The 20,203-nt window shown below is 36.0% G+C and overlaps 1 protein-coding gene and 1 non-coding gene across 2 annotated transcripts; both read right to left on the bottom strand.

Annotated features, from left to right (window-relative positions):
* Positions 1 to 7,833: 7,833 nt before the first annotated feature.
* On the bottom strand, positions 7,834 to 18,476 carry LOC124939020 (putative pectinesterase 14). Its single transcript, XM_047479538.1, has 4 exons — positions 18,388 to 18,476; positions 17,902 to 18,185; positions 8,072 to 8,192; positions 7,834 to 7,990 (listed from the first exon to the last, which is right to left on the bottom strand). The coding sequence occupies exons 1-4, from the start codon at positions 18,474 to 18,476 to the stop codon at positions 7,834 to 7,836; spliced, it is 651 nt and encodes a 216-aa protein (XP_047335494.1).
* TRNAF-GAA lies at positions 8,286 to 8,358 on the bottom strand. The gene has a single exon. It is a non-coding gene; the product is annotated as a tRNA-Phe (tRNA).
* Positions 18,477 to 20,203: the final 1,727 nt, after the last annotated feature.

Genomic DNA, 20,203 nt, shown 5'->3' with positions numbered 1-20,203 from the left:
ACAATCTCATTCATCTCATAATTTCTACACAAGAAATTAGAATGGATTTTAACATCAATGACCATAGTCATTTTAGTAAATATTATTTCTACAAAAAGAAATCAAATCATCTCATCAGTTGGATTCGAACACGGGACGTCTGAACTTCGAACCACTACACCAATACGCCATTTCATTGTTATACCGCTTTTATGACCTTTTGTCTTCTTTTTAGAGACAACTTATACTTCATATCTCTCTTTATTTATTAAATCATCCTACCATATTCTTATTAATTATATTGCTTAATTAAAAAGAATGTATATATTATAATTAATTATTTTAAAACTGAAACCATACGTTTCAATTATAACTAATTTTAACACCATAAAATTTATAAAAATTGAAATCTAACATATTAGTTACTTTCTTATTTTCATTCATTATTATTAATAATTTTAATAACCAAACAAATCTTTAAATAAGACTAGAACAAATTAAATTATTTTGTTCTAATTTATTTTCTATATAACATTTGTATAATGAATATACAAATTAATGTTTCTTCAGAAAATTTTCATATCAAAATATATTAGCTTATAAAACTAAGCTTTAACAACATAAAAACTTATGTGTTAATAATCAAACATATTTATATGCAATAAAGACTTATCTTTATTTGTAGATTCTTCTATTCCTTTAGATGAACAATTTTATCTTGTCGAAATAAGCCATCATCTGTTTTATAACATCATAACTCGTATTCCTGAAACATCAAAGACAAAAATTTCGATGGCACAAGCTACTAAATAACTTAGCACATGGAACCGTTTTAAGATTGTTAGAAATCTTGTCTTGAAAAATAACAGAAATATATATAAAATGATGTTACAAATACATGAAATAAATAAAATATATGAAGAACAATATCACCGAATAAATTGTTGATTCGAGGCATGTGCTTAGCACATTTCCCTTAAAACAGTTCCATCGTCTCCCGTTTGTGCTGGAGCTTATCGCAGATGGCTTTCTCTCAGGGTACAACGAATCCTGTAGTGATTCTGCACTAAAATCACTACTCATCGAACTTGATCAACGTACCTGAACTATCACCGGGTTTCAACGGAAAATATCGAGCGAAGAACTCGAAGAACACTCACAAAATAAGAAGAGGACTTTTTGAATTCTAGAGTGAGAAAAATTAAGGATGAAGTGAGTTTTAGAATAGAGAGTTTATATTGTTGAAAATTTAAACCATTAATAAAATCATCAATTGATCCAACGGTTGACATTACTTGCCTCTTCATTTACCTTAACGTTTTTCTCTTCATTATAGAGTAATTCAATACTAACGTTACATGGTTTTCCAATTTGTTAATAATAATATTAATTATTATAACAAATAATAATAATAACAAATTCATGTAATTTACACTACAAATTAACAACATTTTGTTAATTGGTCATCAAGGCATTTTAGATCAATTAATTTAAATTAATTGATTTAAATTAATTGATTTAAATTATACATTTGGATTAAATTTCACCCTTTAATTCACGTTTGAATTTCATGTAAATTTGATTTAATTTTATTACCCATATTCTAATTTCCATTCATTAATGGAATTTATAGAATTAGTTTAAAAATTCCAACAATTACTTATGTTCAATTTCTTTAATCAAATGAACTTATAAGAAGAAAAAAAAACATGATTATTGTGATTTTCGATATAAAGTCGGTTGTTTGTTTATTGTAACTACGAGATTTTGACGAATAACTACGAGATTTTAACGAATAACTAATGAATTTATTTTTTATCAAAATTTCTTTTTATATTACCTATATCAAAAATGTATCAAAATTTCTTTTTATATTACCTATATCAAAAATGTAAAACTCATTTTTAAAACAAATGCATGGCTTTTTTCGGTTTTGAAAATGAAGGCAAAGGCAAAAATATTATTTGATGATGCCCAGGCTCGAACTGGGGACATATGTGTAAAGCAGACGTGATAACCACTACAACACAGCACCTTATGATGAAAAAATATTTGTATTGATATTTAGAAGCTAACGTTATTTTTATTTTTAATGTTTTAGAAATTAAATAAAAAAGTTACTGGGCCTAACTTAAAACAAGAAAATTTTATATATCGGCTAGATATGGGTAAGTATTAAATTAATTAATTAAAGTATTATTTGTTGAGACTCTTTTTTATTATGTATTATAGCTATTTTAAATTAATCTCGACATAAATACAAGATTAAATTAAGTGTCTTCAACAACGTGTTCATCACCCTATGTCGCAAGTGATTTGAGAGACAACTACGACATCTCTAGACATATCTCTTAGGTCATTAATTTTTGTAAAAGAACACTATTGTTTTCCTTTATGAATGAAGTTTATGATTTGCTCATTTATCTGAATACTTTTTTGAACCTAATATAAAATTGTACTTGTATGTCCAAAAAATTGAGTAGTAACAGCTTTAAGGGCCTATGCCATCTTCAATTGTACGTTGCAATATGGACCTTGCAGATTTTATTAATTTTATAACTAGTTGAAATAATCCTCCCTATAACTCAATTCTATATGTGAGAAGACTATCTCTAAGTTTAAAATATTTTACTTCGAAGTTAAAATTTAAGATTTGACAAAAATTGCATATGAAGGTTTCACTAATGCTAACGTTGATTTTTATGGAGATGGACAAAAAATAATTGTGGATTCTTCAAAAAAAAATATCTCGAGAAAACCAATCTTGTGATACAGATAACAAAATAGGTCAAAATATTTTTGAGTAAAATGTCTATTTCGACATCCTATAAATAACATGAAAATATTATGATTGAAACTAATCTCTTAATTTAAGTATTTACCTTTTGTTTGAATTTGTTGTGATGAAGGTCATTATCGAGTCTATTTGTTCATTTTATTTTTGTTTAGTCATATATGTTTCTAGATAATTTGAATTTAATATTCTCTTATGTGATTTCAATTAAAGATACCATTAAAATTGATCATAATTTTCTATGAGAATGGAGAACTAATTAACTATTATTAGCTGCTATAAGTACTAAGTACTAGTAGAAGATTATATATTTAATTTAGTGGCTATTTTGAATTATAATATTTGTTATAATTTTATTTTATTCTCCATTTAGACATGAAATTAAAGTTTCTTAGTTATCTAATAATTTACAATATACTTATTTGAAGATGTTATTCATAGATAATTAATTTTAGTTTAAGATTACAAATTTTAATTATTTTGTAGTACTGTAATTTTGTTTATGAAATTATATTTTTTTGATGTACATTTTAAACTGGTAAATTGAATTGTTAAAATTATAGACCAACTATTATTATATTGCTTGCTGAAAATTTAAGAATTGTAATTAGTAATTGGATAGCTATAAACTAATATTTGTTTTCTAAAAATTTAAATGTATAATTAATGTAACTTGAGTATAAAGTAGCTAATGTTACAAAATCTGAAATTCAGGTTTTTTATGTTAAAAAGTTTTTAATATTAGTTCTACATTTTGAACTGACCAAATATCAAAATTCATTTGATATATTTGGAATAAATTTTGATAATATGGTTTTTTTTAGAAAAAAATTAGTAGTTCGACAAAAAAAATCTATTATTTTCTGACGACGGTGCTAATACTGTCGCTAAAAATGAGTAATTAGTAATTTGTGGCGACGGGTTCTGTCGTTATATTTTCCGTCGCTATTGGTCAGTTTTATACTAGTGTAATGATTACTTCATCAAACCAGGCTTAAATAAAATAGAGATAAAAATGTACTTTAACAACAATGTAATGTTTACTTCTCATCTTCATTTGTTACATTGATTTTTTACCAATTTCAGTGAAGCATCATAGTTAACTTTACATCTAAGTTTTCATAAATCTTTGTCTAATTTGTTAACAAATCTCTAATCTCATTCATCTAAACAACATGACAAAATTCAAATATTTCAATCCCTTCTATGGAACTATTGCTTTGGAAACAAGGACGGATCAACTAATTATTTCTTGATTTTCTCCCGTCATTAATAACTTGATTATTTTTAGATAATAGTAAATAGTATAAATCAAGGAACAAAGTATATATAATAATAATGATGGAATCCTTTCTTATTAATTTTACCGACATTTAATATGGGTCGGGAAATGAAAAAAATAACATACATTATTGAACATGAGAAGGAGATTAAAAGGGTTAGCCATTATATAAAGAATTGAGTTTGTGTTATTTTTGACAGAGTTAGAATCCCACATCGGAAGATGATGAGAGTGAAAAAAGTTTTTTTTGTATATAAAAGAAAATCATTTCACAATTTGCATATAATCCCACATCGAAAGATGATGGGAGTTGGGGAAATTTCTTAGCCTATAAAAGAAACTTTCCCACTTTTGTTTATTGCACCCAATACTTGTATCTTGCTTTTTTATTAATTGATAGCCTTATTGCTCGGAGACGTAGGTAACATTTTTGCTGAACTCCGTTATCAAATTATGTTAGTGTGTTCTTTTGTTTGTTTCTTCTTTTGTTTCTGTAAATTCCCCCCCCCCCCCACTTGTTTGAAAAAACTTGATAGAAACAAAAGTAAGAAACAAACGAAAGAACACACTAATAGAATTTGATAATGGAGTTCAGTTAAAATGTTGGCTACGTCTCTGACCACTAAGGCTATAAATCAATAAATAAGAAAAGATACAAGTATTGGGTGCAATAAACCAAAGGGGGAGAGTTTCTTTTATATACAAAGAAACTTCTCCCACTCCCATCATCTTTTGATGTGAGATTCTATTCTAATTGTAAAAATAGTTTCTTTTATAAACAAAGAAACTTCTCTCACTCCATCATCTTTCGATGTGGAATTTTAATTGTGTCAAAACTAACCGTTTGTTCTTTAAAATCCTTGATTTTATGCAAATTCCACATGAGAATTATTTGAAATGGCTTTAGAATCCCACATCTGTAATATGTGTGAAATTATCCGATATAATAAGCATTAGAGTAAGCAATGATAGCTAGTTGTTAAGTTGTGGTTCTCCTAAGGGTTGTTAAACATTAGAAGGTTAACAAATCTCTAATCTTATCATCTAAACAATATGACAAAATCTAAATATTTCAATCCCCTCAATGGAGCTATTGCTTTGGGGAAGGAAAAGGACGGATCTACTAATTTTTTATGTCATTCATAAATAATAGTAAATAGTATAAATCAAGGAACCAAACATATATAATAATGATGAGTCTATTATAGGCATAATATATAAATATAGTTTAAAAGTGAGTAAAAATTAACAAAAAAAAATTACAAAATTTTGTTAGTTGGTCTATAAAAGTATTTAATAGTTCAGTTTTGTACACAGAAATATACAACAAATATTTAAAAATCGGTTTGAGAAAATATCAAATCATCAATTTCGATTTATTATTCGATTCTGTTTGATCGATTTCATTCTTCGTAAAAATTTATTGTTAAATAATATAATTATACATCAAATTTATTTTAAAAGATTTATATAATTATTGAAAATGGTCTATATATTTAAAATGAAAAAAAATTTGTTTAAGCATAACAATAAAACATAACATTAGAAAAAAAAAGAATAATAGAATAACGTTGAATAGGTTATAAATAGTTTGTAAGTCTCAAGCAATATCATAAATTTGACTGCCCGATATATTACTATGAGTGAGGAATTGTAAAATGAAATAGGAGTAAGTCCAATAAGGGTGTGCAAATGGGTGAAACCCAACCCATATTCAATTAAAATTAAATTTGGTCAACCCATTATCCAACCCATATGGGTATGGGTTCCAAACTAAATTTTAGTTTGTAACACATTTATTACGATTTTTACTCGTTAAATATTTTACACGTTTTTATTCCTGTTAACATATTTTGATCCGTTTAACAATTATTTGATTTGTTTTACCTAATTTAATACATTTTGGCTTATTCAACACGTTTTTAACTCGTTTAACTAATATTTGATTCGTTTGACCTAATTCATTTCACACATTTTTGACATGTTCAATACATTTTTGCACGCTTAACAGTTTTGGCATGTTTAATACGTTTTTAACATGTTTTTAGCACATTTAACATGTTTTGACATGTTTAACACGTTTTTGTACGTTTAACTCGTTTTGACATGTTTAACATGTTTTTGACATGTTTAACACGTTTTTGGCACGTTTAATATGTTTTTGACAAGTTTAACACGTTTTTGGCACATTTAACATGTTTTTAACAAGTTAAACATATTTTTGACTCATTTAACATATTTTTGACACGTTTGACACATTTTGGCACGTTTAACATGTTTTTCACAAGTTTAACATATTTTGACTCATTTAAGTATGAAGGTTTTAGGGTTTTAGTTTAGGGTTTATGCTTTAGTTAGTTCTATTGTTTTGGTTTGAAATGTTTTGATCCGAGAAATGTATAGTCTTTCCTTATACTGAATGGTTTGTGAACATTTTCACGTGGGTAATTGAAATGCGTGGTATGCAATTGAGTGGAGCGTGGGGCGTGGGCGTGGGCTTGGGCGTGGGTGGTGCGTGGAGCGTGGGCTTGGGCGTGGGCATGGGCGTGGGTGGGGCGTGGAGCGTGGGCTTGGGCGTACCACGCAATATGTAAAGATAATTTAATAAGTTTATTAATAAGCGTGGATAACTCAGTTGGGAGAGTGTCAGGCTGAAGATCTGAAGGTCAGGTGTTTGATCCACCTTCACCGCAAAAGTTTTTTTTTCTTTGCTTTTTACTTTATAATTAATGAAACAGCCAAACAGAACTTACAAAATTGGAATTGAAAATGGGCAAAATACCCAACATTCTGATTATCTCCAATGTGAACTTAAGTTTCTAATATGAGCTAAGAAGGTAATCTTAATCTAGGATGAACCTTGCTAAATCTATATTCTTGTTTCTGTGCTTGCATTAATCGACTATAACAACTTTTATTATACATATCTATGTAACAGCAGCACATGTACAAAGTCTTCTGGTTTTTGGCAAAAAGAAAGAGGCATTATAGTGTGCAATTGAGGGTCAGTTATGAAGCTTTGCTGTTGTACTTGCAGTACAAATTGGAGCTTTATGAAGTAAAAATTTGAACAAATTACTAGTTGTTGTGTAATATATATGTTGTACTATTTGCTGCACTTGAGAAAAGCCTCCAATGTGTAATGGAAGGGTGGGATTATAAGTAAGTCAGGTTCTTATTTTCTTAGTTGTCTCTTTCTCTCAACAATTTGTAAATTGAATCCACTGATGGGATTGTGCAAATCCTATACATACATTCTTATTCTTGAAAAGGAATCTCAATTCTTTCGTTTATATCTTATAAATCTTGTATTTTTTGTATATATATAAAGATTGTTACTTAGAAATTATTGAGAGCACAAAGCAACAAATAAGTTGTTTTTTTGCCCAAAGGAAAACAACAAGTGCGTAACATAAAAAAATTCATCATTAACCAAAACATATACAGAAGAAATAGGTTTAAAACTTAGAAACTAATTATTCATCCTCTCAATATTGATGTTAAAAACTTCAAAACTAGAGACATTTCACCTTGTCCCTAAAGCTCTTTTGTCAATAAAGAATATCCCAAAAACGCTAAAACCAAGAATCAAATTTATCAAATGACTTTTTAATAACTTTCTATTTGAATGATTTTGAGAAGATTATAATGTAATTTTTATAAGTCACACAAACACCATTCATTTCTATTTATACTAATTCAACATCTATGAAAGAATCAATGAAACAAATAAATGACTACACAATAAATAATGAAATTGAATTAATTATTTGCTGTATTAAGCATCTAAATGTGCAATCCAGTGCTTTCCATTGACAAAGCTCTTGGCCAGAAATGGATGAGCCAATTCATAGTCCAATTCTCTAGCCAAAGACACTCCACGGACCGCTTTTGCCCCAGGCCCATAACACTTGTACACCCCGAAAAAGGCAGTCCTATATAGAAAATATAACAATTAATATAGTATGCATCAAAAGTACATGAATTTTTAAGATTTGTATATTAAAGATGCATACTTGTTCTTGTTACTAATGTGGTCCCAATCATCCCAACCACCATGAGCCACAATATTATCGAAATAAGTATGAGCGTAAACAATTCTAGAGTATTGGCCCAAGAAAAATTGCACACACAACCCTTTTGAAAGAATAATTCATACATATCAAAATCATTTCAATGCTTATATATATCATCACTCTGTTTAAAATTTCCAATAGAAAAAAAAACTTTTGCGGTGAAGGTGGATCGAACACCTGACCTTCAGATCTTCAGTCTGACGCTCTCCCAACTGAGCTATCCCCGCTTATTAATAAAATTATTAAATTAGTTTTACATATTGCGTGGTACGCCCAAGCCCACGCTCCACGCCCAAGCCCACGCTCCACGCCCAAGCCCATGCTCCACGCACCACCCACGCCCAAGCCCACGCCCACGCTCCATGTACCTCCCACGCCCAAGCCCAAGTCCACGCCCCACGCCCAAGCCCCACTCCCACGCACCACGCCTCACTCAATTGCAAACCACGCATTTCAATTACCCACGTGAAAATGTTCACAAACCAAAACATTTGTCGGATCAAATCATTTCAAACCAAAACAATAGAACTAACTAAAGCATAAACCCTAAACTAAAACCCTAAAACCTTCATACTTAACATGCAAAAACAGTAAAATCATCGGGGAGTAGTCGAACTAACCTCAGTAATGATGGGCGAACGTCGGGCTCAGCGTCTCTGGGACTTGGCGATCGTCGGGAGTCGACCTGGAAGCGTTTGGTGATCAACGGTTAGTCAGGCTCGAGGGGTAGGCGTCCGATGATCGTGGGGGAGTCGGCTGGGGCTGGAACCGTCATGGGGGAGTCGACTTGGGGTGTGGGGCGTGGGAGTCGTAGGGGGAGAGCAACCGGGGAGCCATCGGGAACTGTCCCCGGGGGAAGGGAAGAGGGGAAAGAAAAACGGGTAGAAAGGGAAATGGAAGGAAAAGGAAGAGGAAGAAAAAAAATGTAAAAAGGTTAGTAAGGGTAAATGGAAAATTTTTAAAAAAAAAGGTTAAAAATAAAAACTGAATTTAGTAAGGTTAAAAATGAGAATGACCCTCTTTTGAGGGTCATTTGATCAAATTTCCCATTAATTTGTGTGTCAACAAAAACAATTAAATTAATCTACATACAAACATAAAATTGAGATATTTAATTCTTATAATTAAATACCTTCCATTCTGAAACACCTTAAAAAAGAACTACACCCCTAAATCAATAGTGATTTAGGTATATAGTGAAGAAAGTCATAAAATGAGTGATTCAACCCTTTTTGTTCTTCTCAATTATTACGGTATCAAAAGCGACGGATTATGGCGATAGTAAGAAAGATAACTTGCTAAATCTTCGTGGTTATTGAAAGTCAAGTTTTTGCTAAAATCTGAATATTCTGCATTTTTTATTTGAAATATTATTACTTGTTAAAACAAATAAAAAAAATCTTAATTTAGTTGAGATATTTAACCCCTGTACCTTAGAGTTTAAAGACGCAGATCGAAAAAGTCAAGACGGGGTAGCAATGGTATCTTATGTTGAAGAAACGTCGGCAATTTTGTCGGATTTCTCCGCTAATAGTTATGTTCCTATTTCGAAATCGTCTTCTTCTAATCATGTAACCCATTAAAATAAAATATGTTATTTTTGTTTACTTAAATGATCTATAGACAGTCCATTTCTTCATTCATTCTTTACATATATAGAATTGATCATAAGACTTCTGTTAGATAAAATTAGATCGGTTAAATAAAACTTAACAAAAACAAATCTCTTGTGCAAGAATAGGCAAAGAATTCAACCAGTCAAATTACTCAACCGGTTAAGAAACTCAACAGGTCAAGCAATCAAACCGACCAAAAACATGACCGAACAAGAAAGACAAGATCGGTCAAATCAGAAGGCCAGAATCAATTAAACAGTCGGTCAATCAGAAGCCATGGAAAAACCGGAAGTCATCCGGTTAACATAAATAACCGACCAACATTAAAAGACACTTTGGGTATATATTGAGAATGATACCGAAGTAACAGACTGAGTATTGCCATATTCATACAAGTCTGAGGAAAGTCTACAGGCTGCAGAAGATCGTCCTACAAGATCTTTCCACTCCAGGATAAATTAGAAAGGCAATCTTCCAAGTACCAGCAACTGTCCAACCGACAATTGCCATATTGAGTAAAAGACAAACCTAGCCGGTTTGACCTAAACACTGGAAGACTAGACCGCCAGGTCTGAAGACTAGACCGCCAGGTCTGAATCACTGAACCTCTGCTCAACCAATCAGATTCAAGGAAATGAAATGTGACCGTTGACACATTTCACCTATAAAAGAAGGAGCTGAAGAGGAATAAATGTGGGGTTACAAATTCTGAATTTTCCACAGCTTAAGAAAAAGATTGTGTTCTATCTCTAAGAAAGCCTAAGCGCTCATTTGAAGTGTATTTACAATTTCGGTTAAAATTTTACGGGTGTTATCGAGCAGGAAATAAGTCTCGATCGGATTGTGTTTGTATTCCTTAGTGAATATCCTTCTCGCAGTTTCGAGAGGAAGGGGTGACGTAGGAGTTTTATCTCCGAACATCCATAAAAACCTGTCTTGTTATTTACTTTTCGCCTGCTTTACATTCTAACCGATCTGCACTAACCTACTAATACCGCTCCAACCGATCTAAACCGAATTACTAAGCTGCAAAACCGACCCAGCAATCTCCAAACCTGTCCTATTCAAATCCGGTTCTGCCTATCTCGTGTGTGTGCTGCTTCAACCTGAAACAAACCACTTCCGCGCTTGAACTCTGTTCAAGGGTTTGTGACAGTTTGTGTAGTATTGAAACCCCGGTATTAATCTCTAACTGGATTAATCACCACCCTTTGAGTGAGACGCGCTAACCGGCCAACCCCGGTCCGTCAGCCTCGACCTAGATCCTAACAATTGGTATCAGAGCAGTTAGTTTCAATACTCAAGCAAACATGTCTTTCGATAGGCCCCCAATGCTAGAAGGTGACGACTTTGCCAACTGGAAGGCACGCATGCACCTGCACTTAATCACCATGGATGACGAGATGCAGTTCATCATAGCCGAAGGACCGATAATAATTGATAAAGACAAAGGACTGGACAGCTGAAGATAGGAGAAGAAACAATCTGGATAATCATGCCATAAACCGCATCTCCAACGGTTTGGACAGAAATACGTACTGCAAGGTCAGAGATTGCAAAACAGCAAAGGAAACATGGGAAGCAGTGATTCAGATTCATGAGGGAAATGAAAGAACCAAGGAAAACAAGATAATGGTGGCTACCTAGAAGTTTGAAAACATCAAGATGAGACTGGGAGAAACAATGAGGGAATACAGTGACCGGTTCACAGGTGTGATAGACGAGCTAGCAATTCTTGGCAAGAGGTATGACAACAAGGAAGTCATCATGAAAGCATTAAGATCTCTTCCAAGCGCATGGGACATAAAGACAATGGTGATGAGGGAATCAAACTGCCTAAGCAAGATGAAGCTACACGATGTATTCGAAGATCTTAAGGCATATGAGTTTGAAATGAGATCTAGGACTGAAGAAGAAGTCTCAGCCTCAGCCTCAACTAGAGCATTGATCACATCCACAGAACCGGTTGCTCCCGCACCGATCAGAACCGCTGAAAAATTCACCGAGGATGCCATGGCAATGCTTGCACAGAAATTTGGCCGATTCATGAAGAGAAGTCAACCAACAAACAACTACAACTACAGTGATAAATCTAATGTTAGATGCTATAACTGCAATTTTTTGGGACATTTCAAGTGGGAATGCAAAAAACCAAGGAGAGATGACCGGAAACCGGACAATCAGAATAACCGAAATAATTATCAACAAACCGATGAAGGAAGTGAAGTTCAGAAAGCATTGATAGCCGATGATGGAGGAAGCTTATGGGCTCACAGTGACAGTGATGATGAACTCACCTGCTTTATGGCAAACGAGGAACAAATATTCGACTCTCCCTGTGATGAATTTACTAAAGATGAGTTATTTAATGCACTAAATGATATGGTAGCAGAGTATAAGAACCTATTAACACTATTGCCCAATTTTAGAGCAGACCCCATAGTACCTACCTTGATCGAACCAAAGACCATACAACCTGATGAAACCCATATCCTAGAAACCGAGGTAGCAATTGAACTATCCTTTGAGACCGAACAGCTCAAGGAGTCAGTTCAAGAGCTGACCGAAGAGGAAAATGCCTGAATCCAATATCGAATGGCCGCATGGAAAAGATCTAGTGAAATGGTAAGCAGAATGTGTAGTTATAAAAGACACCCTACGTGCATGTTTGGTCTAGGATACAAAAACAATAGATCCAAAAACCGGAAACACTTCGACATCATGAGGCTCACAAAAGATAATCTTCCCTTTGTAAGTTTTGTCAGAAGTTCCTTAATCGTTGAAGAAGAATTAAGTGCCTCATATTCGAAAGACAAACTAACCTATGTAGGTCCAACCGATTCTGAAAAATGGCTTCACCCTGAGAAAAGGAAAGCCAATCGGTTCAAATATAGGAAAGCAAACTCACAACCACATAGGACAAACCAAAGACAATCCCCACATAAGGCCCTCTTAGGAAAGCAGAAAGACTCCAAACCGAGTGTAAGAAAATTAGTTAAAACCTTAACCGGGAAAGTCGTCCGACTTGTCAAAGTCTGGATACCCAAGGGACTAATCGCCTGTGGACCCAAGTAAATGTGGGTACCAAATAGTTGTAAATATGTACATTTTGCAGGATATGAAGAAACGATTAGGAAACTCTGAATGGTATCTGGATAGCGGTTGCTCCAGACACATGACTAGGAACAACAATCTTCTAACCGACATCAGAATAGAAACCGGTGCATTGATCACTTTCGGTGACAACTCAAAAGGTAGAACTGTGGGCAAGGGTAAGATTGTACATGGTAACTTAACAATTGATAATGTACTCTTAGTCGAAAACCTACGTTTTAACCTGCTAAGCATTAGTCAAATGTGTGATGCTAGATACACTATAGAATTTATTAAACATGCATGCTTAGTTAAAAACTCTCAAGGTATCACACTGCTAACCGGAAATAGGTTAGGAAACATTTACAAGGTAGATTGGAAAAACAAAGTAGAATATCCTGTCTGCATGATAGCTAAAACCGATCAAACCTGGCTGTGGCATAAAAGACTAAACCACTTAAACATGAAAACCTTAAACTATATTCGCGGTAAAAAGTTAGTCGAAGGAGTCCCTGACATAGTATTTAATAAGGATAAGGTCTGTTCAGCATGTCAAATGGGTAAACAAACTAAGTCAACCTTTAAAAGTAAAGGACACATTCAATCTAACCGATGCTTAGATCTTCTCCACATGGATTTATTTGGACCGATTAGGGTCGTCCGCCTAGGAGGTATGCTTTATACTATGGTAGTTGTTGATGATTATTCTAGGTATACATGGGTAATATTCTTGCCATCCAAACGTGAAACCGCATCAAATTTGATCACACTACTTAAACGTTTGCAAAATGAAAAATCAACACGCATTAATAGCATTAGAAGTGATAGAGGAACCGAATTTATAAATAATACTCTAAATGAATTCCTTGATGAATCCGGTATTCGACACGAGTTGTCTAGTGCTAGGACTCCTCAACAAAACGGCCTGGCCGAGAGAAGAAACCGAACTCTCAAGGAAGCCGCACCGTCCATGATAACCGATTCGGGTATTGCCCAGAAATTCTGGGCTGAGGCTATCAACACCGCATGTCACACACAAAACCGGTCTCTGATCAACAAGTTTCACAACAAAACACCTTATGAGGTATATTTTGATAGGGTTCCTAAACTTAGGTATCTTAAGATTTTCGGTTGTAAATGCTACATTCACATAAATGGCAAAACCTATCTATCTGTTTTTGATGCTAAATCCGATATTGGGATCATGTTAGGTTACTCAGCAGTTAGCAAAGCATATAGAGTGTATAACACTAGAACTTTAACCGTGGAGGAATCACTTCATGTTGTTTTCGATGAATCGGTTGAAAGCAACATTGCATCATGCTTTGATCTACACAACAGATTGGAAAATAACAATATTCATTCTGATAGTGAAGATGAGATTCCGGTTTTTAGACGATTTGTCCATGACCAAATGGGTAATAATGAAACCCAGCCGGATCAAACTGTCCCACGACAGGAAGCTGACACTTCGGTCCAAACCGAGGAAATCGGTCAGTCTGACACTCTTGTTCAGCCTACCGATATGTCTAGCCTTGATCAAGTAAACGGTGATTTGGTAGATACTCCTGAACTTAATCTCAAAAGAAACACAAATCATCCTCCCGAGCTAATTATAGGTGATCCTTCAGAACCCGTTCGAACTATGCGACAAATCCTGGAGGAATATTTCAATTCCGCCTTTATATCCCAGATTGAGCCGAAAAGAGTGGATGAAGCATTGTCAGATTCAGATTGGATCTTGGGAATGCAAGAAGAATTAAACCAGTTTGAGAGTAACAAAGTCTGGTACCTAGTCCCTAGACCGAAAGATCAACCGGTCATAGGAACATGATGGGTATTTAGAAATAAACTCAATGAAGACGGTTTGGTCACGAGGAATAAAGCCAGATTAGTGGCACAAGGATATAAACAGGAAGAAGGCATTGATTTTGAAGAATCATTTGCCCCTGTAGCTAGGATTGAAGCTATTAGGATTTTTCTAGCCTTTGCTGCATTCAAAAATTTTAAAGTTTTTTCAAATGGATGTTAAAAGTGTATTTTTGAATGGTGACCTACGTGAAGAAGTATATGTCGAACAACTACCCGGTTTCAAAAATGCTGAATTTCCCAACCATGTATACCGCCTAAACAAAGCCTTATATGGTTTAAAGCAAGCTCCTAGAGCTTGGTATGATACACTGACCACATTCTTGTTAAAACATGATTTCACCATCGGTTCGGTGGACAAAACACTATTTAAATTTGAGAAAAAGGAACATATCCTACTTGTTCAAATTTATGTAGATGATATCATCTTCGGTTCAACCGATCCTAAGCTATGTGATAAATTCTCAACTTTGATGACTAACAAATTTGAAATGAGTATGATGGGAGAATTAAGTTTCTTCCTAGGCCTTCAGGTTAAGCAACTCAAAGAAGGAACCTTCATAAGCCAACCCAAGTACACTAAGGAACTTCTAAAGAAATTTGGGATGGACACGTGCTCCTCAGCCGCTACTCCAATGAGCTCATCGGTCAAACTAGACAAGGATGATGACGGTCAAGCAGTAGACATAACAGCATACCGAGGAATCATCGGTTCTCTTCTATACCTGACAGCAAGTAAACCGGATATACTATTTGCGGTCGGTGTGTGTGGAAGATTCCAGGCTAATCCAAAACAGTCTCACTACACAGCCGCAAAGCGAATCTTGAAATACCTAAAGGGAACTCCTGAAGTCGGTTTATGGTATCCAAAGGACTCATCTTTCAACCTCACAAGTTACTCAGATGCAGATTATACAGGTTGTAAGGCTGATAGAAAAAGCACCAGCGGAACATGCCAATTCCTAGGTGATCGGCTTGTTTCATGGCACAACAAGAAACAGACATCTTGTTGCCACGTCAACCGCAGAAGCTGAATATCTGGCAGCCGGAAGTTGCTGTTCACAACTTCTTTGGATCCAACAACAATTGAAGGATTTCGGTATCACAGCCGAAGAGTCTCCAATTTTCTGTGATAATACAAGTGCCATAGCAATCACCTACAATCCAGTTCTACACTCTATAACCAAGCACATTGACATAAGGCACCACTTCATTCGGGACATGTCATGCTGAAGCATATCCGGCTGGAATATGTATCAACAGAACAACAAGTAGCAGATATCTTCACAAAGCCTCTGTAGGAAGCTAAGTTTTCTCAATTCAGACTCACACTCGGTTTGACCGATATTAATCAACTTATTCTTAAAAATGTTGAAAAAAGGGATATCGATTCGAACAGACAAAACCGGTAGTTCCTCCTAAATTGTCGGACTCCAAATTCACCAAGGTATCTATGGAAGAACCGCTTTGTCCATCAGTTAGGGTAAACCGACTGGTTACTTAGTGCATGCACCAATTAACCGCATCGGAACAAATAACTGAAAACCGACCGGTTTGGAAGTAGTTTACTTCGGTCTATTTGGCCTACAAACAAAAGTGGAATAATTATTTGTGTTTAAAAGTATCTGTTCTGAAAAACTGCCTTTTCAAAGTAAAACGGTCATACCTCAAAAGACGTGAAGATATGATATCTTTCACCGTCCAGGCTTATGACCCACATCCTAGGTTGCAGACATGCTTATTTTATGCAAAATACATTATCCTATGGTTAATAGACATCATTACTTGCGACACAATGGATAATACTATCATCCAACCACTAATATATAAGTTAGGCAAACCTTAAACAAAACAATCACAAGCTATAACTTATTCTCTTACTAAGACAAAATGTCTTAGTTTCCAAACATCCTTCAAGTGGATTTCGATTCAGCTCAAGGCACTAAACACTATGAAGTCTTCAAGATGATTAAGTCACTTGAAGACACCGGTCTCAAACACTTCCTAGATGACAAACACGTCATCTTTCCGGAAACAGTCCTGGAATTTTTCTACAATGCCAGGGTTTTCCGAGGAACTCCTCACTTCGACACACATATTCAATCCAAAGTGGGAGGAACTGTGTTTGATTTCACGGAAAGTGACTTCGCAAGATTCTTTGATCTTCCGAAGCAAGGGCTCACCGACCTAAACGTTTCGGCTGAACTAAAGGCCGAAATTGCCTTAAGCTTTGTTCGGTCAGACCGCCCGGTCAATGACCACGGTGCTAGGTCATCGCTGAGAGTTGAGTATCAGCTTCTCAACGATGTTATCGGTAGAAGCATTCTGGGTAGGGATGTAACAAACACTTACTGTGCTGCGGTTTTTAACATGATGTCTGCCATAACCACGGGTACGCCAGTCAACTGGTCAAGGGTGTTGTTTGATGTCTTAATTTGGATGATCGGCATTTGTCAAACCGGCCTCATCCCCCAGATAAGCTGTCTACTTTTGGAACTTGGAGTTCCACTCTGTCCGGGAGAAGGGTTGAACCAAGCCCAGGTCATCACCAAAGAGGTCACTGACTCATTCTATGAGCGGTTTGAGAAGGCCTGGAAGAGGAGGAACCGCCACATTAACTCATCCGGCAACTAAATCACTCCTTCCTACAACCGGTCATTTTGATGCACGCACCGGTTGTATCAGTGTACAACTCTATTATGTTCATCTCGGTTTAGTCTATGCTAATTTTCGGTCTTAATTATTCACCTTACGGTTTCTTGTACTCTTCTTCATTAATGATAAGTAACTTTCAACTTCCAACTACATGAGTAATTACTATCTAACAAGATTAGTTACTTTCCAACTAAAATCCTTACCTCGAGCTCCGCAACCGGTCAAAAGTAACTCCTTCCCAAGGAGTTTTGAAAACATAAATATTCCTTTCATTAATGAGACAAAACTGAATTTCAACATTAAATGTTACCATTTTCCCTCCAATTTCGGATCTATATAAGGAACCCCACCTTATCAACTTAACACATCTCAAAACCAAAAATTCTTGAACTCTCTCTCTCTTGGCAAAGTTTGAATCATGTCGAGCCGAACTCTAAGGAACTTCTTGAGCATCGATTTCGATTCTTGCATGGAACATTGGGACCTGGAAACAAAGGAGCTCATGTTTGACTCACTAATCGACACCGGTCTTCGCACTTTTCTCGAAAAATCCGGACCCATACTCCTTCCGGACGTAATCGACTTCTTCAGAAATGCATCTATGAGAGGAGATTTCATTGTCTCCACAGTGAGAGGCCATTTCTTTTTCCTGGAGGAAAACGAATTCGCTCAAACGTTCAACCTGCCCACATAAGGGTTTTCTGACTTCCCAACCCGGGTGGGAAGCGCAGCAACCGATTATTCGGAAATGTTCTCCGAACCGAGGTACTGGTGGAGAACCACGGGCTAAAAACCCGCATTGCCCACCACATCCAACTCCTCTACGAGATTGTCAACCGTTCCATCATTTTTCAATCTCCCAACCAACACTACTCCAAAAAGGTTTTTGACATAATGACCTACATTGTCAGCAATACACCCATAAACTGGTCATCGGTCATCTACCAAAACTTGAGGACTATGGTGGAGACCAAGAAAGGTCTCGGTTACGCTCCTCACCTAAGCCGGCTCTTTCTTAAGTACCGTCCAGAATTTGGACCGGGTACACCGGCATCCCCATCAAATATTCTTGATATGGATGGGGTGGAGGACAAGCTCTCCAGAATAGTCATTACATAGGTTGTAATTTTATTTTCTATGTATTCTAAACCGATCAATGAATCGGTTTTTATCATGTATCTTTCATTTCAATGATTATCTGATGTTTAAGCTTGATAACCGGGTCAAAATCTGCGGTATTATAATATCCATCCATCTAACTAACCGGTTAATATCGATAAAATTACTTCGTTGAAAACTCCGGTCAAACTTAGAAAACCGCATCATTGCGGTTAATAAATTGCTTCATTTAATAAACGGTTACAGAAAGAACCGACCTATCACCGGTTAGATAACCGCAATCAAAAGACCGCTCAAAACCTTGGAGGGGAAGATTTCCGCCCATGGTTTCCCGCCCATGATTTCCCGCTTACAGCTTCCCGCCCATGGTTTCCCGCCCATACATTCCCGCCTTTAGTCTTTGGAGGGAAAATTCCCGCCTAAATCGCAACTATAAATAAGGTCCTTAGTCATTTTCTTTCATTCTCACGCGAATCGGCTTTCTCTCTTTAGCTTTCAACTTCTTCAAACTCTCTCAAATCCTTATTCTCTTAATTTCTCGGTTCGATCTTCTAAAATGGGTCGCGATTCCGTGCTGTTCAAACATATCTTCCAAGTTGATTTTGAGGAAATTAGGGCAAACGGTTCGGCTCAGGCAAAGTAAGTGATATCCCGGATCTCCGAGTCCGGTCTCGAATACTTTCTGGGCGGGCCATTCATATTATACCAGGATGCGGTCAAAGAATTTTTCTTAAACGCATTCTTGACCGAAGGAACTGTCATCGGATCCGTATGCGGTCAACGAATCGAACTAACGGAGAAGTCGGTCGCTGAGATACTACAGCTACCATCCGAAGGGAGCAACTTCTCGGTAAATTTGGATGAGGAGACCTTCGAGGCAGCTTGTCAGAATCTTTCAGAAACAGCGGTACCTATCGAAATATCCGGTAAGAAATCATCCCTTCGACCGGAGTATAGATCGTTATGTGATATCCTCACAAAATCGGTCCAAGCAAGAGGGGGAAACTTTGAAAGTCTCACCCGAGCAAAAATTGAGACGATTGTCGGTTTAGTCAACGACATAAATTAACTGGGCTAAGGTAGTCTTCAATAACCTATGTGAAATGGTGGATCCGACATCCACTCGGTCATGGGGATACGTCATCCCACTTGGGAAAATCATGCGCCATTTCAACATCAACACCGGTCCTGGCGTCCTCCTCTCATCCAGCAAAATAATAAAGTCTCAGCAATTCAAGGAGAGGAAAAGCAAAAGGAAGGCCTCCGGTTCTACAGGTGGCCGAAAGAAGAAGGCAACCGGTAAGAAAGCGGTTCCGATCAAAGAAATCTGGAACCAAGAAAGATAAACAACCAACCGGATCGGCTGATCCGCGGTCCGACATCCACAATGATGAAGATTCGGCATCCAGCTCTGGCCGAACCGCTTCACATGGGGAGGGAAAGAGAAAGGACCGATAGTCGAGGACCAATCGCTCAGCCATGATAATGCTGATGATGGCTAGGACAGACTTGGGGAGGAAGATGACCACACTGATGATAATACAAGGAAAACAGCCGAGGATCTTGTCAGCAGAATCATGGATGCTCCAGCAGGCTCGCGCGGCAGCCGTGGTGTTCTATCAATGGATCCGGCACCGGCATCAGATATTCTACAAGAACATGCTACCGGATCTCACCGTTAGCTAGAAATTCGAAAAGTTGATGGAGATGGAGGAGGAGG

The sequence above is a fragment of the Impatiens glandulifera genome, chromosome 5, assembly GCF_907164915.1.
Source record: "Impatiens glandulifera chromosome 5, dImpGla2.1, whole genome shotgun sequence".
NCBI lineage: Eukaryota > Viridiplantae > Streptophyta > Magnoliopsida > Ericales > Balsaminaceae > Impatiens > Impatiens glandulifera.
The sequence above is the reverse complement of the archived record's forward strand: the minus strand, read 5'-3'. Positions and strand labels throughout refer to the sequence as shown.